Source organism: Trachinotus anak, unplaced genomic scaffold, assembly GCF_046630095.1.
Source record: "Trachinotus anak isolate AG129_WGS33_773 ecotype Australia unplaced genomic scaffold, CSIRO_AGI_Tana_v1 ptg000028l, whole genome shotgun sequence".
Taxonomy (NCBI): domain Eukaryota; kingdom Metazoa; phylum Chordata; class Actinopteri; order Carangiformes; family Carangidae; genus Trachinotus; species Trachinotus anak.
Window position 1 is genome coordinate 20,737,085 of NW_027273879.1, and position 21,833 is coordinate 20,758,917.

Consider the following 21,833-nt stretch of genomic DNA (forward strand, 5'->3'; position numbering starts at 1 on the left):
ATAATCATTTTAAAACTGAGGAACATTATCATAGCAACAATTGTGTATACTCCATCTCCACAATCACCAGGTAAACAGTAGATTCATTCCATTCACCTTACAAAATGTTAAGTGAGTGCTTCAAATCATGCACTTGATTGACCAGTAAATTGCAAAGCTGGATTACCGACCTTGCATGGCAGGCAACTGCCCTGGGGCCACAAACCCTCAGGGTAGAAAGAAGGCTCTGGGTTCACAGTGTGCTTTGTTGTAATGTAAACATGTGTTTGGCGATACTGTGTCCACCACAAAAAACACAGATTAAACTTAAATTATAGGGACCTTAAATGTGGGAATTATTATATTATCATGAAGCTTGATACTGTAGAGGGACCCTGAGTTTAAATTTAGTTTTAAAACCAAATTCCTCACTGAATTTCAGCTTTATCATTTATTTTGATTCAGTGTTAAATTTAATTAGAGTGTAGTATTTCACAATGCACTGCTGATGTCGGTCTGAACACGGCCATAACATCAGAAAGACTGTAAATGAAATACTTGTGTGTTACCTGGTGTTTTTGCTGACTGAGGTGAGACAGCTCCATGTCCTGGCTAGGTGAGCTGCTGAGCTGGCAGCGAGGTGGTGTGTCAGTCGAAGCCTTTTGCTTATTGCGACACATGCACACCAGAAAGAAGAGGCAAGCGATGACGAATGGGATGGCAATGGCAGGGATCAGAATGAACAGGATCTCCTTCCTGGGGTTCTCTGGAGGCTCTGGAGATAAAGGATTGTAGCAACTTAAGTTCATGTGCTCATTGTATTATATTGTACATTTTCTTTTAACACATTATCTGTGATACCATCATACATGCAACACTCATCCTTTTCAAATGTTCTCCAACATTAATGTTTTTTTTTCCTTTGACAATTAAGGTGTCAGTGGAACATCAGTCTAATCTAATCAGACAACTGAAAATACCGTCACTGTGGCCAAGTTCAGACCTGGCATGAACATGTGCGACGGCAAATAGGTCTCCACACGTTTTGTGATTGGATCTTACTTCCCTGCTCTATATGCAAATAGACACATGTATTGTTTTAAGCCAGTCTGACAATGACAGACAGGTCCATTGTCAATGTGTTTGTGGAAGCAGGAAGAGAAAGAGAGAGTGGTATGTAGGGGTTGAGCAAATCATTGCACTGGGCACAGCTCTGCAGTGAAACAAGGTTTTAGCCATTAAAAATAGTAAAATATTTTCATTTAATTACAAAACTGTTGGGAATAATTAGACTGAAGATTCAATTCATGACCAGAAGTAAATGTGTCTTTCCACATAGACATGAAAGGGAAGTGAATTTTGGTGTGACTGATTAGAGATGAATGATGATGATGATGGGTTCATGGTGGCAGAAGGACGGATGGAGAGTTTTCCTGTGTTTGCTGTTGGACCACATGGACTCCTCGCAAGATTTCAGGTCACTATTATACCTAAGCTAAGTTTCTGCTGCCGTGCTGTGGCATGTTTAGGCTCAGTTCCAGCTGTGTCGGCGATGCCAGTGAGCTAGCTATGGCTGCATTATAGTTGGAGATTTCACGGTTCAGCCTCACTGCTCTTCTGCTGCTGTTAAGATGAATTACTGGAATTTATGGCTTCTGCTTGCTTACAGGTGATGTTGTGCTGCTCACTGCTCAGTTTACCATTATGGTCCTGAATCTATTTGTATTCATCTGATAGGTTATTGATGTGTTATTGATATATTGATGTCTTCTGTAGAACACCACATACATGAAAATGAGAATGTTAACAGTCCAGTTAAGTATTAAAAGTGCATCAATTTCATTATGGTACTTACTGCAGGGCTGGATGTCACACAGGTCCACCCTGACGTGAGGGTCCAAGGTAAAACACCAGGGTGCCTGCATCTGGCCTCCTGGGTTACGACAGAAGTTGTGACTTCCCCAGAGCTCGGGGTAGTCCTGGGACAGGTGGTGACTGTGAGGGTATTGAGCGTTCCACATTTGACAGTGGTGACCAGATTTAGTGATGCTGACTGTGCCTCTGTAGTCAGCCCCACTTCCATTGAAGCAGATGTGGTCTGAAGGGGAATCTGTAGAGCAGACAGTGACTCGATAAGGATACTCGTGAACACTGGGAGAGAGGTGACTTACATTTTGTGAATTTGCAAAATGATTACCACATATCAGGCTATAACCCCGTGGTGTGCAACTTTTAATGTCTAATGTTACATTTCACACTTTGGTGCAAACTAACACATCTTCCCCTTGTTTTCTCTTTCTAAGTTAGACTTAACTCCCTTAAAGGAGCTATCTGTAAGTTTTTGCTATTGCTACACAGCCAACTTTAGCATTAACAGCTGTTTCCTTACCAATCTAGAGCAGTGGTGCTATATCTTTTTCACATCAAGAACCCCTAAATTGACACAAATTAGGCTGAACCGAAGATTTTGTGCCAGGGTCGTTTTCTTACAGAAAGTGTACAAAAACCTATGACCAAATTACACATATATTCTCTCACTGTGTTACTTATGGATGCAATTATAGTGAAATAAATGATTCCCTTTTTTGCTAGGAAACCCCAAGGAACCAGAGTTCCTGGGGGAACACTGGTCTAGAAGAAATGTTGCAGGTTCAACATCAAACTTTATTTCTTTAGTCGCCAAGAGCTGTCTGCAGGAGTGGAAAGCAACACTCTTGTTTCGCTTCTATTTTTATCACTGTTTTTCTTCTACTCAAGTTAGCATGCTAACCAGTTCTGTTCTGGCCACCTCGTCACTTTTTCAGTGAGAGTCACTGTAGTGTTCAGTCTGCCTTGAAGAAGTAGCTCTGCTCAGAAGACGTATTATAACCTTTTGTATTTTAAATGCTATGATGGCTGACGCTCTTGGCAAGCAACCACGACCACCAGCTGCTCGCGGCAAGAAACCACATTCAGAGGAAGAGAAAACATACAAATAGCTCCTTTAAAACTACGAGGCGAAACAGTGCCAAATGAATCATCCCACATAAAAGCCTGATGCAGACTTTAAAGACAGTAATTGGGTGTTTACTTCTGAGTGTATGTGTACACAGTGTGTGTATGTGTGTGTGTGTCATAGCAGCTACTTACATGGGCCTAGTTTTTCCTGTGGCACTCCTATCCTCATACATGAGGCAGCATCAGGTGTGCCTGGCCGTGGCAGCAGGTGGCAGCTGGGGAGCTTCAGCTGCATGAGGATCATGGGATTGGTTCGGGCGATGGTGTACTCGGCGTGGCACAGGTCATTCTCCAGGGCCTCGCACTCATCTCGACAGAGCTGACGCTGCCGGGGGCCCCGAGAGCCCTCGTCACACAGAGGGAAGACGTAGTAGCAGAAGGATGGGATGGCAAACTTGGAGCACTGATCTGATAGGTGGGTGGAGGTGCCAATCATAGTGAAGGCAGCTTGGAGGGAAGAAACAGAGACACATGTTTGAGACACAACTCTTTTCCAGTTGTTTATTGAAGAATGTGATATGTCATCTGACAGAAGTTCACACGATTTCTTTACCTGTGATGCGGTTTTCACTCTCCCCCTGCATCTGCAGGGACTCGACATAGATGCTCTGGTTGCCGATGAAGCGAGCACAGGCGATGCCTCGGTATGGCTGGCAGAAACCTTTTTCACGTGACCTGCATAAAAACAAAAAAACTATGCTGTCACCTCAAAGATCCCATTAGTGCCAACAGTAGATGACACATGGCAGCATCATTATTTGCCTGAGTTCTGGGGGCTACTGGGGGTCTGGGGTCATGGGGTCACAACTTTGCTCAATTGGTATTCCATCCTTGGTCCATGAGAGAGCACGTACAAGTTTATTTTAAAACTGAAATAACCTACTCAGTACCTATCATGATCTCTCAGTTCTTTAATAACGACATTTAATGGATCCTGATTGAAAATGAATATCAGCTGATATGTCGTTATTGGATTTTGTAAAATCTAAAATGTTGTTCAGATTCTGATGATAAGATGTTGTACTCTATGTGCACAAGTTAAAAGTTGTTACAATAGCACCACCATGTGGCCAGATACTGATGTTTGTATTTGATTGGTACTTTATTTACTTTATTTATAAACCTTTATTTTTCCTACATGTTAATGTCCCTTACTTTGACCACAATAACCTCCTTTCTTACGCATCAGTCGCAAGAAGCAACGGCAGCAGATGCAGCAATCACACGCATTTTCTTTAGGAAATGTAGATGTTCTAGTTTTCAAATTTGGATCTTTGCTGAAGTTACTCAATGTTCTGCTTGTGCTGATCTTGGTCTCTCAGGTCTCTAGTACTGTGTGTCCATATTGAAGGTTTCTTTCCTGAAAGTTACTGTTCATATCAACATTTTGAACCTGTAGTTAATCCACTGACTTTATACAGTAGACGTAACTGGATAATATCAAACCCATAATGTCCTTTAGTTAGTTTAACATTTCTGGAAATAAAACTCTTATGGCTGTAAGGAAAAGGGTAACGGGTCAGGGAACTTATATTAATGGGTCAGATCGAGTTGAGTCTGGATTTCATCAAGAGATAATTACAGTTGATGAATTGTTCTGGTACTGAGCTTTACAGGATTCAGAATTTTCTGATTAAAGTAAACGTACACCAACTATTGCTTAAATAGACAAGAAAATTCATACCCTCTTCCAACTCTAGACATAGGATATTATAGGAGTCGTATTGTTGGCTGATGAGATAAGCTCCCTGGAAGAGGCATTCAGGAACAGTTGGTCTGACTGAGGACATTGAAGCATTCTTTCCATTTCAGAGCAGGCCGATCCAAACCACCAGCTAGTGTCTGACTGTTGGCTGAGGAATCTGTTCTGAGCCCCGTCCTGGTGAGTCAAACCCACAAGGCATAGAGAAGAAAAAGCTGCTACCCTCATCATTTGGTTGCATCAATCAGTGCAGCACAGCACAAGGTCTTCTCCATTTCTAACAGTCGTTCAAAGCACTGCAGGTATGACTGTTGGTTGACATGTCTTTACATGCCCATTTCAGCTTTGGGCAGACACTTCTAACATTACAAACACAAACCAACCTTCTAGTCCATCTTCACAACTACAAACCTTTATCTTGTCCACTTAAGGGGAGGGTTGTTAGCTATGAGAATTTCTAATTTCCTTACCACAGTAAACATGATCAGAAACCAAGCATGACCTTAACCCAATACATTTCCAGACAGGTAACTCCATAACCCACCTGACATTTTGATAGATAAAAACTTCTGGTGCTGCATTGCACATCATATCATTTATAGAATAACCTGGCCAGCTAGTCAAACAACAAGCCACAAAAATGAGCAAAATGTCCAACAATCAATAGTTTAGGCGCCTGTTTTCATAAAGCAGCCTTACTTTCTGGTAAATGTTTTGGAATCAAACCCAGAACAGCAATTTTTGTAAATTAGTCAATGTTCCAGATTGGAGGTACTCAGCAAACATATCAAATAAATCAGTAAAAATATTTGATTAAACTGCTGCCTGTTTTAGGCAAAGGAGTTTTTTAAACTGAATGCAAAGCACCTTAAGGAATCTTAGAACTTACAACAGGCCAAATGTTGATTGTAGCCTGGATGAACAGTAATAGGTGGAGTATAAACCACTGATACTTGCCAAGCATGAATGAGTTTATCATTTAATAAAGACAGATATCTTTCTTTGTCGGGAGCTGGTGGAGACAAACCAGAGCAGATTCCTGTGGATAGAAACAGAATTCTAATGGGATAATAATGTTGCTTTGTGCCTGAAGCACAGTTTGGTAAAACATCAGCAAAAAAGAAAGATGAATCTTCCAACTCTTACAATTGCAGTGAAATTAATCATTATCTAAAATACACTAGTCATTTATTGTGGCATCAAAATTGTTAGGCAACCCTTAGCAACACTGTAATCAGAATTTTATCACCTCACTATAGCACACATTAAAATGACCAGTTCATTATGGTTTGACATTGCTGCTATAATCACTACTACAGCAACTACAACTTTTACTTTAGATAATACTGCACCAGGACTCCAGAGTTGTTTTGTTGGTATTGTTGGTGTCTGACCTTGACCCGTGAAGCCCTGAACAACACTTTGACCTCCTGGCCTCACCTCTGAACTTCTGCTCTACACCACAGGTCCACAAGTTGCTCTGCAAGCTACAGGATGTGGTTATCCTCCCTTCCTCCTCAACTGCAGGGAGTGAAGTCTGAGTGCGTCACATGTCCCTCAACCCGAGCTTAGTGAAGAAAGGAAGTGAACCTGCTGCTTTTAGGAGGGGGAAAGGGCGGAAGGAGTCCCTGGGTGCAAAGCTCTAATGTTCATTTCTCCGTTGCTGATTTAACCTGGACTATGACCTTTTTATGAACTCTGAAACTCTGAAATGTATGTCCTGGGAATACAGGTCCTTTAACCTTTCCATGACCGGTGTACCGTCATCTCAAGAGACCAACAAGTCTCCAACCCAAACAACCCTATAGGTCGTTTGTTCCAGCCTTTGATACGACCAGTAGCAGTGTGTCCTGACATGGTGACCCTGCTCTATGGTCCTCTATGGAACTTGGTTGCCATGGTTACAATGATAAACACGCAGAGCGTACCGACAGCAGTGTACTGGTTACATGTTTACGACGACAGACATGCAGCTAAGCTTATGTAAAGGGCATGGTTTGGTGAGGCTAAGGCACAAAAACTACTTGGTTAGGTTTAGAAAAAGGTCGTGGTTGGTTGGTTTGGGTTAAAATAAGTGTTTTATCAAGATTAAATGGCCTTTGTTGTCATGGTAAAAATAACATTAACATTGTGGTTAAGATTGTGTAACGGTCATGGATAAATGAAACAACATAAACTAGTGGTTTCACATGGGATTTTTTTTTTTTTTTTGAGTAAAGGGTTAGGGTTAAGTAGTCCTGCTTGGTAAGAACAATGTGAACAAGCTAATGAAAACGTAAAGAAAAGAGGCATTAATAACCATCTTTGCTAAATCATGAAAACTTCTTTGGTTAAATTTGTTTTTGCATGCACAGATAATATTCAAGCACGAATAAATGAGGAGTTTTGTGAATGTTTTGGTGCTTTTTTCCTGATGTAGAAAACACATTATTGGATGTTCAATAAGGATTGAGCTCAATAACAACATTCAAAGTCATAGAGAGACTTAAAACACAGGGGCCGTATCACAGAAACTTCCTGACTTGCAGATCTTATCTTAACTAGCAAACATGGTCATTAAGGTTGTGTCCTGATTTAGGAAAAAAAAGCCTTTACAGATGTAGTTCTTAGGTCAATGTTCCTATCCTAACTTAAGAAACGAAAAGTATATCACACCAGGTTCCTAACTTCCCAAAATCTTAAATAACTTTAGGATAATTTTGAATCTGTCCAAAGTTTCACTTAGCTAACATGTTTAATCCAGATCACTGCTCTTTAATTGCTTTTACACAACCAGCAAAATGTCAACAGGTGGATCTTATTCATTGAGAAACTCAGACCCTGACGATGTGTTGTGGTTTGTTGACAAAATGCCCGTTAATAGGTACAGGCTGCCCTGGGCCACGATCCTGCAGTTAGCCGAGCAGCTACAAGCAGCTGTGGGGAGGCTGACCCAGCGACATGAGACTCTCCCAGTTGTTTGACAAATGGAGATTTTCAGAGTGAAGTGGAATTTTTTTGTAAATTTCCCTGAGAAATCTAATGAGCTACAAAAATACCTCTGCAAGATGGGATGAGAAAAGCAGCACTGGTTGCTAAGTAACAGACATTAAAGTTGATAAGGGATGTTGGTTTGAATGTTTAGGATTTCCTGACCTGAGATAAGATAGGATTCCTCAAGTTAGTCAGGATTTGCTTCTGTAATACCAAATTCCTATCTTAAGACAGGACGTTTCTGTAATACGGCTCCTGGAATAACCTACTCCTCCACTGTTAACCCTCCTCAGTTTGATCTAACCCAGCAGTGTAACATCAAGATGGAGCTAAACAAACTGCTTTTCTGATGCACCATCACACTGATAATTTTTTTGTGGCTTAAATCGGAAGGAAGCAAAAATATGACTTTAATAAAAGTACAGATGTACAACAGAGAAGTGGTCTACTCTGCAGTGGTTTGACAAGTTTATAGAAAGGATTTCCAGCTTTAAAAAATGATGAAAATATCAGAGAAATATCAAATATCAGTTTCAGAGGACACTGGTTCATACAAACTCTGACACACACTAATCCACCAAATGTTCACTTACGGTTGATCTGGGCCATGTGTGGGCACCTGTCCTGTGGATTCAAAATAAAAATATATATTAAACACTGGAAATTGTGGTAACAAGCACATCACTCATATTAAGGAATGATCTATTTAGGCTTGTGACTACATGCATGGTTTCATGGGTTACTTAAAAAATCCCATTAATATCTTAGATCTTAGAGTTTTTACAATGCAAGGAAACATTTAAGGCTTATTAATGACATCATCGGTCAAAAAAACAAAACAAACAAAGAGAAAAACACACACACGTGTTGTTATAGTGTATAAATGATACACTTAACATTCAAAAATTTGTACATCTGGTTTGTCAGTGTATAAATAATGTGAACCTTACCTAGTTTAACATACAGGACGCCTGTGGCGGTGATGACCTTCAATGTGTTGGAGGCGACACACTGATAGTAGCCCGTGTCTGTGGTGTCCAGGTCCTGGATGCGGAGCTTTGACCCCGCCTCTGTCTTGCGGATGGTTATGCGTCCCTGCTCCTGGACCACAGGGGCATCATTCTTCAGCCAGCGGATGGTGGGTCGTGGATTTCCTGCCACCCTGCAGTGCAGTGTGGCTGTCTGGCCCTGGAAGTGGGTGATGTTGTTGACTGGCCCCTGGAACTCCAGGAAATAACCTTGAGGAGATGAAACATTATGGTTTAAATTTTAAAGGAAGCTAACATGGCACCTTAAAGGAACACAGCTCAAAATCACAGCCAGGAGCAGACAATGTCTCTTTTAAACTGAAATCTGTTAACTTTTTAATTCATTTTGGACATGTTGTGGATTATTCCTGGTTCATGATAATGCACCTTCATCAAAGCCCTATGGAAGCATGTTGATGCCAAGCCTCAAAAAAAAAATCAGTATCCCGTTAGAATATGAAAAGTTTATTATTATAACAGATGTTTTTCACATCATAACAATATATTTTTTATTGTTCTAATGTGAAACATTTCACAAAACCGCTATTCAGAAACCTGTGGGTGAATTCACAGAGGCTACGTGCATCTTTATTTACCTTATGTCTATGTTGCAGCCACATATCTACCTGTATTCTAATTAAAAATGTGGAGCTCGAGGTGTTACTGGAGTGCACAGCTGTCGCTCCTGTTACCTGGTGTTTTGGGTGGACACGCTGGAGAAGGGCTTGCCTAGCTTTCGAGGGGAACTGCAACACGCTGCTAGGGTTAGGGTTCCCTTGAATCAGGATATTATTAATAGTCTAACACGTTTATCTGAGGGCAGCGAGGATGTTGTCTGAGCATCTCTGCGGATGAAAAGGGGTTTGGCTAGCATTCAAAAGATGAGTGGATCCCACTGGTTCAGTTTTGGGGGGATTTATATGCTCCCAGCTAAAGTGTCTCTGACTGAAATAATGTATTGCAGTGGTCTCAGATTCAGTCTTGGTCTTCAATCAGTTACAGTAACTGTTCTGATCAAAGGCTTTTGACAGGACCTCAGAGCTGCAGAGATGATGCAGGAATGTTTTGAGACATATGCATGTAGATCGCTGAATAAGGGAATAAACAGGATTGCTTCAGGAGCGAAGACAATGATAAACACACACACACACACATACACACACACACACACACACACACACACATACACACACACTCAGAAGTCCCCTGGCTCTCAGTACCATCTGCATTTCAGGCAGCAGCCAGGCTCTGGAGTTTACACAATGGAAAAACAGATGTGTGGCCAATTTCCCAACCTGACCACAGCAGAGCTCCCCACAGAGCGGGCTACAGATGAGTGATGTCACCACACGGCTCTTTAATTATAATGTCTTCAGCAATCATTAAAGGATGTATTGTAGCTCTCTGAATGAGTGAATCAGGGTGTGAGGGCAGGGCAGGAAAGGAAAGATAAAACAGCTGACATACAGCAGTGATAAAAGGATTCAAAAACAGTTAACTGACCCTTCAGGGAAGCAGTGCTGCTCTGCTTCCAGGAAATGTCGTGATTTGTGAAATTTCTCCCTTTTCAGAAAATCAAATCCTTGTCACCGGTCTCAGATTCCCATTCAACACCAGCCCCAGCATCTTCAGCCAACATCTTCAACTGAACCACAGCTTCTCCATCCAATCACCGCATCTGAAGAAGCCACAGCTTTGCTCTTAAAATGCTCTCGTTGTATTACTCACATTTCATGCCTGGTGTAGCCTGCCTTTTCCTTTCCTTGACATCATCAGTTTTATCACCTCCACCCATTCAGCTCTCAAAATAAAAATGTCCACCATCCAAGTTTGCATCAGTGGTTTTAACTTCCTAAATAATCTACTCATTGGGCTCCACTCCTTCCATTTCTCACCCACACATTAATATTTTAATCAAAGGACTGCAACTACTCTATTCAAGCATTATTTGTTTTTTGTGATTTTTCAAGTGGACAGTCACTTAAACCTACAACCCATTTCCTCATGTCAACCATTCTGATTCTTCCATCTACACCATAATGAAGAAATAAAGAAACTGACGGTGCCATCAAAATCCTGTGTCGCTGATCATCACAAGCTTACCACAGCTGCAAACACCTCAGTGATCCAAAGATCCTTTTGGAGGTTGATGAAGCTCATCTTAGACATGTCCTCATTAAGTCTTACTTCCTGGGTTCGTCGTACTCGACCCCCTTCATTCCACCTCCCAACCACCTTTATCCCATCCTGTGTTTCTCTGTCATCCCTCCATTCCTGACCCTCATTCATCCCTCCATACACTGCTGCAACACATTGCAATCAATACTTCCAACTTATCAATCACCACCACACTCTCATAGAACGCATCCCAATCTAGCAGAGGTAATGGCAGCACGTCTGCATGTATGCAGGGCCAACTTTCAATAATTCTGACACCATCATTCCTGTTCAATGTGACTAGTAACTAACTAACTAACTAAGGTACTTTGTGGAAACTGTCTCAAATATCAAGGCTAAACTGCTGGATTGCCTTATCTCGATAGTCTTATCCCCAAAGGATAGAGGTAATGAAAATCAAAGCCAGCTCTCTGGAAAGTTTCCAAACCCGGTCCACCCCCCAGTCCATTGGACCATCAGCCTGTTTATCTAAGAAATGACTATTGAAGAAATGCACAAATGACAAATGCCAAAACTTCATAAAAGAGATTTCCTTAAATAAAACATGATATCTGGCAAATAAAGCAGCCCAAATACATGTGAATCAAGTTTCAACTGCCGCACCAGAAATCTGCTGAATTATGGTGCATTCATGTGCTGATTAGAGGCTTTGACATCTGATATATGAGTTGTATAGACAATCTCTTGTGGAAAAATTAAACCCACAAAAGAAAAGTGAAAGACATCATGTGAATGTGATATCTACTTGCCTTAAAAAATGTTCTGTTCAGCTGCCAGCTGTTGATCTACTGATGTTATGCTTCAGTTGGGGCTGGGAAACATGCCTTAGTACATTGTTGGTACCGACCAAAATGCGTTCATAACAACAAGTCTTAACAACTGTCAGGTAGGGTTGGTTGATTTGATGACATATTGTGCACAATAGAAATTTGATGTCATGACAGCTATCTGTTTAAATCCCTTGGGGGTAAATAACTGAACAGGACTGCTTTATAGCAAAACTGTATTTTTATTATTTGATATAAAATTTTATGGATTCTAAATATTTCATTTTCTATATTTTTTTGATACAACCTATATTCTGACCGAGCAGCATGGTGGTGCAGTGGGTAGCACTGTTGCCTCAAAGTGAGAAGGTTCTGGGTTCTGTGTGGAGTTTGCATGTTCTCCCCATGTCTGCATGGGTTCCCTCCTGGGTACTCCAGCTTCCTCTCACAGTCCAAAGACATGCACATTAGGTTAACTGCCAATTCTAAACTGCCCATAGGTGTGAATGTGAGCATGAATGGTTTTTTGTGTCTATGTGTCATCCCTGTGATAGACTGGCGACCTCTCCGGGGTGTAACCCGCCCTTGCTCAATGTCAGCTGAGATTGGCTCCAGCCCCCTGCAACCCTAGAAGGATAAGCAGTATGGCTAATGGATGGATGGATGGATGATATTCTGCCCTCCAGGTATATTTGTTAGCTTGATGTGTTAGAATTTGGTTGTATTTTGGTTTAACTGACCAGCGAACTGAGCAGCAATTAAATCTTCAGATGAATCACCCTAGATCTCAAACAGCATCTTGGAACAAAACATACTCTTGAACAAGAGGCAGCTACAGCTATAGCAAAGTCAAAAACAGAACACTGTTGAGCATACAAGTGCCTATAGATTGTGACAGTCAAGTTTCAAAAAAGCTGTAAGGGTTCTAGGTCTCAAAGCCAGTGAGAAATGAACTCTGCTAACAAGGAGGATCTGCTGTACAGATGAAATGTGACTTGCCCAGTCCAGGTTAGCGTACAGCCTGGGAACGGCTCCAGGAACGTTACTCTTCCCCTGAACTATGTCAGATTAAGAGAACTGGGAGACCTTCTTCATCTCATCTGAACATAGCTGCCAAAGCTTGACTCAGATGCCAAAGTACTTCTCTTGCTTGGAGGAGCACTGTCAGGGTCTGTAAGGTAACTGTGCTCTGAAATTCATTATTTCCAATGGTTTGGACCAAGCCAAGACAGTTTGACACTGCGCTGTAAGGTGAGCTCATACAAGCAGTGAAAGTTCAATCTGGTTGAACTCTGCTCCAGAGACATCTATGGGTGGTGTCACGGAGACAACGTTCATCTTTATTTACAGTCTATGAGAAAAGCACATTTACACTGTTCAGAGTAAGATCTTGGAAAAAGTGGCACCATCAATCCTGATTCCCTGCCTTGCTGAGCTTAGCTTGTGGGGAGTGAAGAGGTCAGAGCCAAGATGCCAAAAATCAATGCTGTACTTTTTCTATATTCTACATGTAAATTCCATAATAACCTATTCCACTTGAGCTGTCTGACTGAAATACAAATTGTGACCTCTGTGAACACACTTACTATTACATTAGTAACATACATAAACAGTGTGCTTTGAAACTACACTTTAAATAATTTTAACAAGGAAAGAATAATTACATGTGCAGCTCTGTAGTATTTGCTTTCTGTTCTAAAGGGCGATTCCAAAGTGTTCACGGAAACTGTTGCGCTGTGTTTACTTTGGTCCCTACATGGTCATTTCTCTACCCTGGTATTAAATAGACGCTGCCAGTGTTGAAGCTTCCCCTTAAATTATAACATGATTGATGTTCACAGGAGGCCACACTGAACACACACCATGCTGCAGAGCTAACCTACGAGGACAGGGTTTTAAAACCAGAAGAGAAACAACTGCAATTTGTCTGGCTGCTTATCAGACTTCTCTGTAGCAATGCTGCAGCTTCCAGCAATTTGTAAATTACTGGAACTATTTTATGACAAATCTACTGTCCAGTGTCTCTGAGCAGTGTTTCCAGCTACAGAGCTGGTTTTCAAACACACCCACAACTTTTGGTTTTGGTCTTTTTTCGAGCACAATAGTGCCACACCTGGCAACCTTACTGTGATGACACGACTCCAGGAAACCGTGCACAGTCACTGCACCCGGCTGTTTGAGCATGAAGCCATCCCAAAAATATTTCTACATTTCTCTTTTTCTATTGATTAAACAAATCAAATACAACATATTAATGTTGTAAGTGGACAATTTTCTGAACTGACTGTACACACTGATAACAGCTCAGAAAAGAAAAGGAGTTTTTTAAATCTTACCTTCAGCCGTAGGTGCAGCACCGCTCTGAGCCTCAGCCAGACCATCTGCATCCGCTGACGGACCTGGATCAGCTGCAGAAATAGCAATACAGAAGTCATTAACAAAAGGAACTACACAAGGAACCATTTGTTGAGGCATGGCAATATTGGCGATTTTAAATTCCTCCTGAGGGTGGTGCTTGAGAAGGCCATTAGGACAATCAGACTGAGTATGGTTGTATTGTGTGCAAAATTCTTTGGTTTGGCTTGAGTGTCCAAAATGGAAATTATTCATCCTGTGGAAGACTGAATGACCCAAGTAAGTTTCATAGCAATGAATCCATTGGTTTTCTGTGTAACACTGGAAAATTTGGTTTGTTGTGCTATGAAAATGAATGAATGAATATTTAGAGAAAAGTTCCAGCCATTTGTTTTTTAGCTATGAACGTCTCAAAGGGACATTTTGACCTGACATGGCTCTGGACAAAAGTGTAGGGGTCACCATATCATCAGACATCCTTCCCTAGGGACCATGCATAACTGATCAACATCACCTCCTTAAGATGTCAGTATCATTCAAAGGAAGTGCTTGCCAGATTGTCTAACAGTATCTGAAACCCATCCCCCACACCATTCCAACATCAGATTTGGGGGCTGCATGCAGGGGTTAACTAGGGTTGGAGCCCGCTGGAGCTGAGCCCTGCTTCCTAAGATGTAAATCACACCCTGCTGGAGCACACCTCTGTCTCCTCAATCATATCCTGTCTCACTCTCTTGCATCACCCAATTTAATGCCACGCCGAATAAGAACAAGCAACTCCATAATGATATATATCCTGGGATGTATATTAATATTCTGTTCTAAGACTACATCTTCTGATTAAAGAAATAACCAAAGAATCATTTTCTTTGTTTCTGAGGCAACGAGACTTCTAGGCCTCTCCACTGACAGGGGAAATACAGGAAGAACACATACAGGTTGTAATGCAGCAACAGAAAAAATATAACAGACATAAACTGGCCAAAAGTCATATTTTGCGTTTGGTTTCATGAGGACAGTTTATTGTCTTTAGAAGATACTGCCACTTCTCACAGCTTGGCTGTGAGGCAAACTGGGTTTTCCCTCTGATTTACACAATACATACAGGAATATGTGTAATGGATACTGTGGCCACTCAATTTGATTGGACCTGGCTCTCCCTGGGAGCTAATCAGGATCAGGCACATGTAACAGATGCAATTCAGGGCTCAGTTATTAGCACGAGTTGACTTGGCATTGGCTCCTGTCGTCCCTGTGATACAGAGCATGTGCTTGACAGATGTGGGTGAAGGTAGAAATTGGTGGTGTGAGGACTTCAGTGACTAAAACCACAGCATTCCTTTCAGTAGCCATGCTTCCCTGTGTAGACTGGAGTTCAATCAAGACATAGATTTAAGCCGAAATGGAGACAAGCCTCCTTCACTGTGAGGACGATGGATTATTTCTGCATCAAATGCAGATGCTAGATTTATATTCATTACGTCTTGGCCACACCATCTGGCTAAGACAGATTTTAAGAAGAACATGTAACAAGCTCTAACTTTTAGACATCCTTGCAATAAATACCATAATAGTTATAATCATACTGCATGGATGAAGCACAAGCATCAAAACAAAACACTTCAAAACACAACCTCTGCTCGAATCTTTAATAGAGATGGTGCAGACGTCAAACTCAACACTCCACACTTTCATACTCAACTCCTTGTCTGAGAAGATTCTCAATCCTCCAGGTCATGGTGTCTCTAAGAGCTATACAAAGACATTTCACATGTTTGAAGTGTCTTCGTCAAACTGGAACTCAAACTGGAACAACCATCACTAAACAGAAGAGGTGGTCTACAACATCACTCACAGGCCACTCACAATGCAGGGCCACTTTAAGTTCATTAGTTTGCACTTCATAAATGGGACAGAAGGCCTAAAGGTCCCTTAGCCATATGAGTTTGTTTAGTAAGTGGCAGGTGAATTAACCAATCACAATTTGATTTATAGTGGGTGGGACCAAAGAGCTATCACAGAGTCCTCTTTTTAATGTAAAGCACTTTGTGATTCTTTTATCTGTCAGAAGTGTGATATAAATAAACTTTACTTACTAGATATCTCACAGGGTCTTTCCTTCTTTCTTTTTCTGTCCACAGAGTTAAGCTAGCAGTTTAGCAACTCCAGTCAGGGTCGAAGGCCTAGCTGTAATACTACACATTAATGCTATGGTTGATCATCAGAGGAGTGGTCAATTTCCTCACTGTATGAAGAAAAGTTTCTAGAAGCATTTCCTTGTTGAGCTTCCTTGAGCCTGGTCACAAGCAGTGGCTGTGATTGATTACATTTATCTGCAGCCTTTCTGGTAACTTTGGCTCTGCTCTTTTATTGAAAAAATATCTCTACAGTCCACAGGATTTTTCAATTAGCCAGCGGTCTGACTTTCTCTCTCAGGAAGAACTCAAACTGTTTCTAATGGCATTTGTTTCTGAAGTTGGTGAAGGTGTCCTGTAAGGGTCTATTTTGGGTCCTCTTTTACTCATATGATAAATAAAATCTCTGTCTTTTTCTGTGCTTTTGATTCCTTTTAGATTTCTTTTATCAATCATATCAACACTGATAAAAGAAAACACATAATGTGACATTTCATGTGCTGGAATCCAAACACATCCAGGCTGTCAAACTCAAAATGCCAAATATTTGGGAATTTGATGGGAATTTCTTCTAAGCGCTATAAAGAACAACTGGCAAATAAGTTGAAAATCAGAATGGTGGTTTTGCAAACTACTAAACAAAGCTAGATCACCAACAGGGTAAAGTAAGCAAAGCATCCAACTGCCTGGGGCCCCCAGACCCTAAGGGGCCCAAATAGCTCCAGATTTACTGCGTATACTTGTTGTTTACTTGTTGTTACCAAGTTGTGTATTTATAAGTTGGTAATTTGCGCATTAGTTTTAAATTCATGCCAATAAATTACATTAAACTAAATTACGTTAACTAAATTAAAGTACACCCGCTACTGGTAAAACTGATAGAATACAAAGTCGACCATATGTTGTTTGTTCCCTTTACCACTCATGTACTGTTAGGTGTAGTGGACTCTGCAGCCTCTAGGAGCCACTGGTGGGGCTTTAATCGTAGGTATCTGCTGCCAGATCCCATTGGCCTCACCAGTAAACCATGCACCCCACAACACAGTGTCATATTGTTTGTACAGGAGAATAAAACCAAGACATCCAAGAGCTGAGCTTCCTTGAGCCTGGTCGCAGGCAGTGGCTGTCATTGATTACATTTCTACAGCCTGGGAAATGATGCTTTTCCATCCAGAGTAAGACTGCTGGCTGCTGCATTCCAACAGCCTGCTGCCTCCACCATGAAAGGGCCCTTTGAGAGCTGAGGGGCCAGGCCACAGCTCCATCTACTGGAGTTTTGACTGAGGGCCTTCTGGCACACCTCAACACTTTCCTACCACCCCTCTCCTGTTTAAAGTACTTGTAAGTGTGTGTGTGTGTGTGTGTGTGTGGTGGGGGTAGAGGAGTCAGAGTTAAGTCACTTTTGGGGACAAAGACCAGTTAATTGGGGGACGGGTCAGGGTTGAGTTAGGGGGTAAACAAGTAGTGGTTAGGGTTAAGTCTCCATTAAATTAATCCATGTCATGTCTCCAAAAGTAACAAAAATAAACTTCTTTGGAACTTTCTCCAGTATAAACAGTGTCCTTGTCAGGACCAGTAGTCCTCATGGGACCAAAGCCTGGTCTTCAGATGCTAGTTAAGGTAAGATTAGGGTATGGGTTAGGTTTTCCACAACAAATGGAAGTCAGTGCGATCTCCTAACAAGGATAGCTGTGCAAACTGTGTGTGTGTGTGTCTTCCTCTTAGTTCTCCATCCCTTGTCTCTGTGACGCCCCATCCTCCACCCCTCTCTATATTTTCTGCTCTCACTTCCAACCTTTTTTTGGCAGGGGTCGATGTGACAGTTCGTAGAGAGTTATACAAACACTTCGTGAAGACAGAGCTGCTTTGGGTGCAGTTTCTGGTTGAGCTAAACCTCAATGGATGGAAGCAAAAAACCACAATGTGTCAAAGGAGGAAAACGTGACTAGAACTCAACCACTGCTTTTCTTCCCTCTAAGAATGTGAGTGGTTAATGGAGTGTTTGAAAGCTGCAAGCAGCCATGATGTGTCTTTTTCATCAATATATCTGTTTAGAGAATTTGGATAAGTCACATGGTTAATGGCGTACATCCTGCTGAGCTACTGAAGCCTGTTGATCAGCTCGTCTGGTGCCATCAGTGCCAACAGATAATGATGTTGAAGTTAGACAGGTGAATAACAATGGAAACAAGAGGACGCCATGAACTGACAGCAGCTCAGCCTTTCCCTGCTGCTCAACATGGTTTCTTGCTGCGAGCAGGTGGTGGTGGTGGTGATAATGGTCACTTGCCAAGAGTTTCAGCCATATTTGTGTTTACAAGAGAAGAGGGTAGAAGACGCCCTCTGGGCAGCGTGACTTCGTCATCCTCTCACGCTGAACTGAAGGCAGACTGGATGCTACTATTGCAAAGCAGTAGGCTATTATGAGATGGGAATCACTGGGGCTAGCTGGTTAGCATGCTAACTTCAGTATAAAAAAGAGGCGACAGTACTAGAAGCTTAACAAGATTTAAAATTGGTGTTGCTTTCCACTATTGCAGACAATGAATGAAGTTTGATGCTAAACTCACATTTCTTCTCGACCCATAGGAATGCAGTTGTTAATGTTAATGTTGACTATGGAGCATAGCAAAAACTTATTATAAGGTAAGGGAAAAAATGTGGCTTTGGTTAAATGTGAATAGTGCTGTTAATGCTTAAACATAACCAAAAAAATGGTAAGTAATGCTATTGTCCAGTGGTTCACAACCTGTGGGCTGGGGCCCACTGGTAATGCAAGTGGGCCGTCAAATCATTTACAAAACAGAACAATTTTGGTGAAAAGCCATAATTATATTAAAAAAATATATAAATTATGTTTTTAAATGTTTTAAAACAAAATGATCTTTAAAAACATATAAAAATGTTTAAATGTAACTGTTGTTTTTCTGTATTAAGGCCTCTCAATGTGATAAACCAGTCATAAGAAATTTTATGATGCCTGACAGAGCACGTCTTATACTCGTTTGCAATCTCAGTCTGAGTGCAAGGTAAAAGATTATTATTAAAATTAGATTAAAAGATTACATCCATGGCAAAAACTCAATTATCAAAGAGGATAGTTGGTTAGCAACAGGAAGAATTAAAAGGAAATAAAGTCAAAATACAAATCAACAAGTGAAAGAGCAGAAAAACTGATTTCCTCTTGCTCTCAGTTTAATCCTGAATATTTAATGGTTATCGTTAAAATAATGCTCTCAGAAGGCATTTATTTGGCCTGCATGTTGTTACGGGGTTGAATGTGGGCCGCCAACATTTTTGAGATTTCCAAGTGGGAGATGAGTTGGAAAAGGTTGGGAACCACTGCTATAGTCATTACAAACAGATATTGTGCTGCAGCAGATATTTTTGGGGAAAACAACATTCTCAGTGAACTTTTTACTGCATCATTGAGTATCAACATATTTGCAACTTGTATGCACAAATTATATAAATTAACATTTCATCACTATATTAAAGAAAATATAATCTGATCACTATTACAGTTAAAAACATATTCACTGTTGCAAATTAGTTGGTTAACTAGGAGACAGGGCCGGGCGAGAAGAGGCCGTTCAGAGGGAGTTACTGTCAGCTGCTGGAAACCACATCAAGATTCCTCAGCATCAGACGGAGGTGGAGATACAACACGCAGGGAAAAAAAGTGGGCAGGATCCCACTGCTGCAGTAAAATACAGTGAGAAGGTCGTATCAAATCACCACAGGCTTCTAAAAGTACAACTCCTGGGAAGCTCCAGGTTCTAATTTCCTTTGCTTCAGTGTTTAGCATGAGGAATTTGTACATGGTTCTTATCATTATTAAGCCTTTACAACACCAGCTTGTGTTGTGCGTCAGGCTTTCTTCTTTCATTTAAATGTGCTTGTACTTCCTGCACAACTGCACTCTATATGTTAATCTGGCACTTGACCTGCTGCGATTTTAGACTCTGAATACATAGACCTCCTCCAGCTGGAGGGGCACACGTCCTCTCTCCAGTCAAAATCAGTCAAGTTCTGGTCAACCTCCCTCTTCTAGATTTCCAGCTCAGACCACACTGTGTGCCTCTGTCTCTCACCCTGGCCAGGCTCTCGGTTTTCTGTCAGAGTTATTCAGGGCCTCCTCAGTTACAGAGATAAGTGCTGTCTCAGGAGGAAAACCCACACTGCTGTTCTGAGGTTTTGCATTGATGGGAGGCATCCGCTAGATTGTTCTCAAAGTACTACATTTCATGTTTCTTGCAAATTTGCTTGTGTTTCTGATGTGAAATGTCATTTTTCTTAGAATTCATTCAACCCTCTGTAGCATCTTAATTTTCATATTATGAATAGTTCAGGCCCTGTTCACACCTGCCGTTAAAATGTGTGTCCACATGTGACTTGACCGACCACTTGTGATCGGATCTCACTTCCCGGCTTCATATGCAAATAAACCGGTATGTGGTGTCTTTATCCAATCCGACAGACTGGTCGGTTGTCAGTGTGCTTCTCTATATGTGTGTGTGTGTGTGTGTGTGTGTGTGTGTGTGTGTGTGTGTGTGTGTAAGTGAGTGAGTGAGAGAGAAAGCAAGTGGGCGGGCAACACAACATTACAGAGGGGGTGAGTGAATCAATCGGCTGCACACAGTTCTACAGTAAAATTAAGGTTTAGCCATTAGAAATAGTAAAATATTTTCATTATTAAAAATGTGTTGGGACTAATCAGACTGTGGCAGAGGATGTCAGCAGAGTAGGTGGTCCTTCAGTGTGGCCAGGACACAATTGCGTTCACACCTGCTGTCCACTTGTGATTGGATCACATGAGCTGGATGTTAATACCAGGTCTGAACAGGGTCTAAATGTTCATAACAGGTGTGCCTGGGTGTTAACTGAGTTACTGAGTCCTAATGTTGGGTGTCGTAGACATCTCTAGATAGGAAATATGTTGAATACAATGATTCTTCATCTGGTTAAGAAGAAACATGTTGTTATTGGTGGATATTCTAAATGGTTGAGTTTTAAAGTCTAGCAGCCATTTTGCCTTGTGATCCAAAAGGATAATTTAAAGCTTTGATTTTTCTGTATTGCTGTCATGCAGTCATGTATTTTTTTCATGCATCCACACAGCATTGTAATAGAGTTGTTACATTTAGAATGATTTAGTTTGTCCTGAGGTTTTGAGGAAATTGAACTGAAACTGTGCTCTGCAAGTTAACGCCCATGTGCTCATTTGGGAGGTGACGAAGGAAAGCTCATGGAGCGTCCAAAATGTAAAGGGCTCATCCCCTCCGGCACATGAATGTGTGCAGTAAATTTCATAGCACAATGACCACTACATCTTACAATTTTTGGATACAAGGACACAAGAAAAATACAAGAAAAGTTGATGCCACTAGAGTAAGTGTCACTAAAATCAGGGTCCCTGTTCAGGAAGAACAAAGTAAAAATGTGTTGTTGCTAAGCAACTAAATCTTTAAAAGATCTACTTCATCTTCTCACTCTCTGCTGATACAGTCTATAGCTGAAGCAGAACTGCTATGAAATCAGATAACTGCACATTGTGGGGGGAGCAGACCGTCCTCACTCTGCACCCGGTTGAAACGGAAATGGCAAACGTAGGACCAGCAGGAGAAAAAAAACTGGTAAACTACCCTCCCATAATCGAAATGACAGACTAATTTTGCGGAGAGGCCATTCATGCACCACCACAACCAACGTCCTGTCT

At 41.3% G+C, this 21,833-nt stretch overlaps 1 protein-coding gene across 1 annotated transcript in view; it reads right to left on the reverse strand.

The window, feature by feature from the left end:
- ror2 (receptor tyrosine kinase-like orphan receptor 2) overlaps positions 1-21,833 on the reverse strand; it is a 43,702-nt gene that overhangs the window by 2,847 nt on the left and 19,022 nt on the right. The window contains exons 2-8 of the mRNA XM_071466391.1: positions 13,961-14,032; positions 8,602-8,889; positions 8,245-8,275; positions 3,530-3,651; positions 3,109-3,423; positions 1,835-2,089; positions 549-754 (exon numbers count right to left, since the gene is read on the reverse strand). Coding sequence (XP_071322492.1) covers positions 549-754; positions 1,835-2,089; positions 3,109-3,423; positions 3,530-3,651; positions 8,245-8,275; positions 8,602-8,889; positions 13,961-14,032 — 1,289 coding nt within the window. The remainder of the gene's footprint in view (positions 1-548; positions 755-1,834; positions 2,090-3,108; positions 3,424-3,529; positions 3,652-8,244; positions 8,276-8,601; positions 8,890-13,960; positions 14,033-21,833) is intronic.